General features: G+C 35.6%; 1 protein-coding gene across 1 annotated transcript; it reads right to left on the reverse strand.

Annotated features, from left to right (window-relative positions):
* Window positions 1–1,344: 1,344 nt before the first annotated feature.
* On the reverse strand, window positions 1,345–2,166 carry LOC145038853 (uncharacterized). The gene has a single exon (XM_078987080.1). It carries the CDS (start codon window positions 2,099–2,101, stop codon window positions 1,499–1,501), a length of 603 nt encoding a protein of 200 aa, XP_078843206.1. The 5' UTR covers window positions 2,102–2,166; the 3' UTR covers window positions 1,345–1,498.
* Window positions 2,167–2,801: the final 635 nt, after the last annotated feature.

Genomic DNA, 2,801 nt, shown 5'->3' on the forward strand with positions numbered 1-2,801 from the left:
CTCATCAACTCTTATCAACATGCCAACATCATTGACCTCAACAACACCATCAAAGTTAGGACCAATTACATGGTGTTCTTTACACCTGCCCATATCACTGAGGACCTCATCATAATCCTTATGCGAATCAAATGGTCCATGTTCAACTTCATACTATAAGATGAAACAATTATGTCTTGTTGTCAAACATTTTTCCTCTTATATTTTGGAGACAATATTATACTCTTGGCATTCACATTAGCTAAATCAACCTCTCATTTTTCAACAACTAAAACAAGAGATGTCTCTCTTTTAGGCAACTGAACTTTATTAACAAGGATGATTAGTTTATGTCCTCCGTCTCACTAATCTCTTTAATAATAACCTTTATCTTGTTGTCCTTCACAAATCGAGCAATTTTGTATACATCTTCGTCGTCACACAAAACATGAAGTCCAAAATGGCATTAACTATTAGGTATGAGGAAATGGTAGTAGATTGTATAGCATAGCCCAAACTTTTCATCATTATATCAAGTTGGTGAACCAAAAACTCATCAATATCCACCATATTAATGTACGAAATAATTCCATCAATATACTTCATGTTTAAAAATCCAATCAACTCACCACTGTGATGTGATGAAGTTTAATGGTGAACAAAGAAGACATTCCATCTTCAAAACATGGAAAAAGAAAGTCACATTTAAACTCATTTTCTCATAAATGGAAAAAGATTATCAACTTATAGTAGAAAGCATTGGGTCCACTCTATGTTTTTATGTCCAAATTACTACTACATTTTAACATGACGAATTGAAGAAGCTTGATTAGGGTTTTGATGAGGAACAACTCTTTCAATGATGGGAACGATGGGGAAACTGATAATTAAGGATTACTTATGATAATTAAGGACTACTTATTTAATCATAGAGGTTCGAAAAAATTCCAATAGTCTCGGCGAACACGGTGAAAATAATAAAAAGAACAACATTCATATGGTGCAAGCATAGAGGTTCTTTCAAAAAAATGGATTGAAGAGTTTGGAATATTAGTCATTTCCTTTGTAATTTTTTTTTTTCAATTTTGCTATGTTCTCTTTCGTTTTCTTTTTATACGGTTAGTTTGTTCTCCAGTTTTATAATATTTGCTGTTTTCCAAAAAAAAAACTTATGCAATCACGAAACAGGTTGGATTTAACATGTGTTTTGCATAAGTCAATGGACCCATATTCTACATACAAAATTTCAATTTTCCACAGAGCATGCCACAAAATAAATTGGACTCGAATTGTACATTTACTTTTTTATAAACCATATGGATCAATTTTCCAATTTACCGAAGACTACATATAAATGCAAACAGCTTTGAAATGTACACAGTCGCATCCCATGAATATCCCACAATCATTTACAATTAACTTTTACAAGTTGAAATCCTACCGAAAATTCACTAATAAGCTGTATAATATTGCACAACAATTGATTAAAAAAAAAAAAAACCCTAAGGTATCTATTAATTCACGATGATCCAAACGACGCATTCGTATTCTGCACCCGCAAGTCATGGTAGAACCGGCTAATGAACTGCTCAGCCGCGTCATTCACCCGGTTGTCCTCGTCCACACTACTTAACGGAAACGGAGAGTCGGTTACCCTCAGCTGCCTAACCATCGGTGTACTCCCAAACCCTGGAAGCGCCGGTGAGGAATTGTCGCTGTGAATCATCTCCATGGCTTTAAACACAGCGTTAACAGCCATCATATCAAGATGATCCTTCGATGGTTTGCTGTTGGAATGATGTTTCTTGTGGAATGAAAATAGAGAGAAAGGGTGGTTACTAGTGGGCGCAGGGCTGTTGCTGCAGCTGAACTCATATTCACCAGGCGGAGGTGAAGGGAAAGAGACGTCGTGGGATCGGTGGTTGGTGGTGAAAGATGCCCGGTTGTTATGGTGGTGGAACATAAGGTTCTGTAAGGCTTTTCCGACGATCTTGCCACGCTTTATCATCATGTTGAGGTCCAGCAACAACTTTCTCTTGGATATGCCTTTTCGCAGCATGAAGTAAACCACACGAACCAGATTCCAAACTTTCTTAGGCAAAACCGGTAGATTTTGTTCCATTTTTGTATGTAGGAGAGTTATTATCGACTGTTTTTGTTTATGATATGATGAAGATGCAGAAAATTGTTGATGAAATGAAGGAAGGTAGTGAGGCTATTTAAAGGGAAGGAAACGTGAGTTGTCCTTTGATGTTAAGTTAACCTGACTTGCTGGTGCTTTCGTTATTTTAATAAATTATTTAGTTTTCTACTTTACTTTAGTACTGTAGACACCCCTTTTGTTTCATGTCCTCTGTTCAATCAGAGATTATTTACGGCATATTTTGGATTGGATAAGATCATGGTCACGTGATTGCTTATTGCAACTTGATAAATATAAACTAAATGGTTTCTTCAACAATGTATATGAATAACCACCGTCTTCAAAAAATAATGTCTCAATTTGAATCTAATGTATTTCAACTTTGCCCTAATCGTATTTATATAATACTATTTAGATAACAACACTAGGAAGATTTTTACTTTAAACATTGGGTATAACTCAAACGTTGAATCTTGAAACTCTCTTCGTAAGTATTAGAGTAGCATAACTACTCATTTACTAATGGTCTCCCTAATTTGGCCAACTTCCATAGGTTGCATTTTTTTTCGTTGTCTTAGGTTAGCTCTGGAGTCGAAGGTGTTGATAACTCGTCTTCGGATTCATGGATGTAATTTGTTTTACTCTGGCATCTTGCTAGTTTTAAGTTTAGTCTTGCCGT

The sequence above is a fragment of the Lactuca saligna genome, chromosome 4 (genome assembly GCF_052625555.1).
Source record: "Lactuca saligna cultivar CGN05327 chromosome 4, ASM5262555v1, whole genome shotgun sequence".
Lineage (NCBI taxonomy): Eukaryota > Viridiplantae > Streptophyta > Magnoliopsida > Asterales > Asteraceae > Lactuca > Lactuca saligna.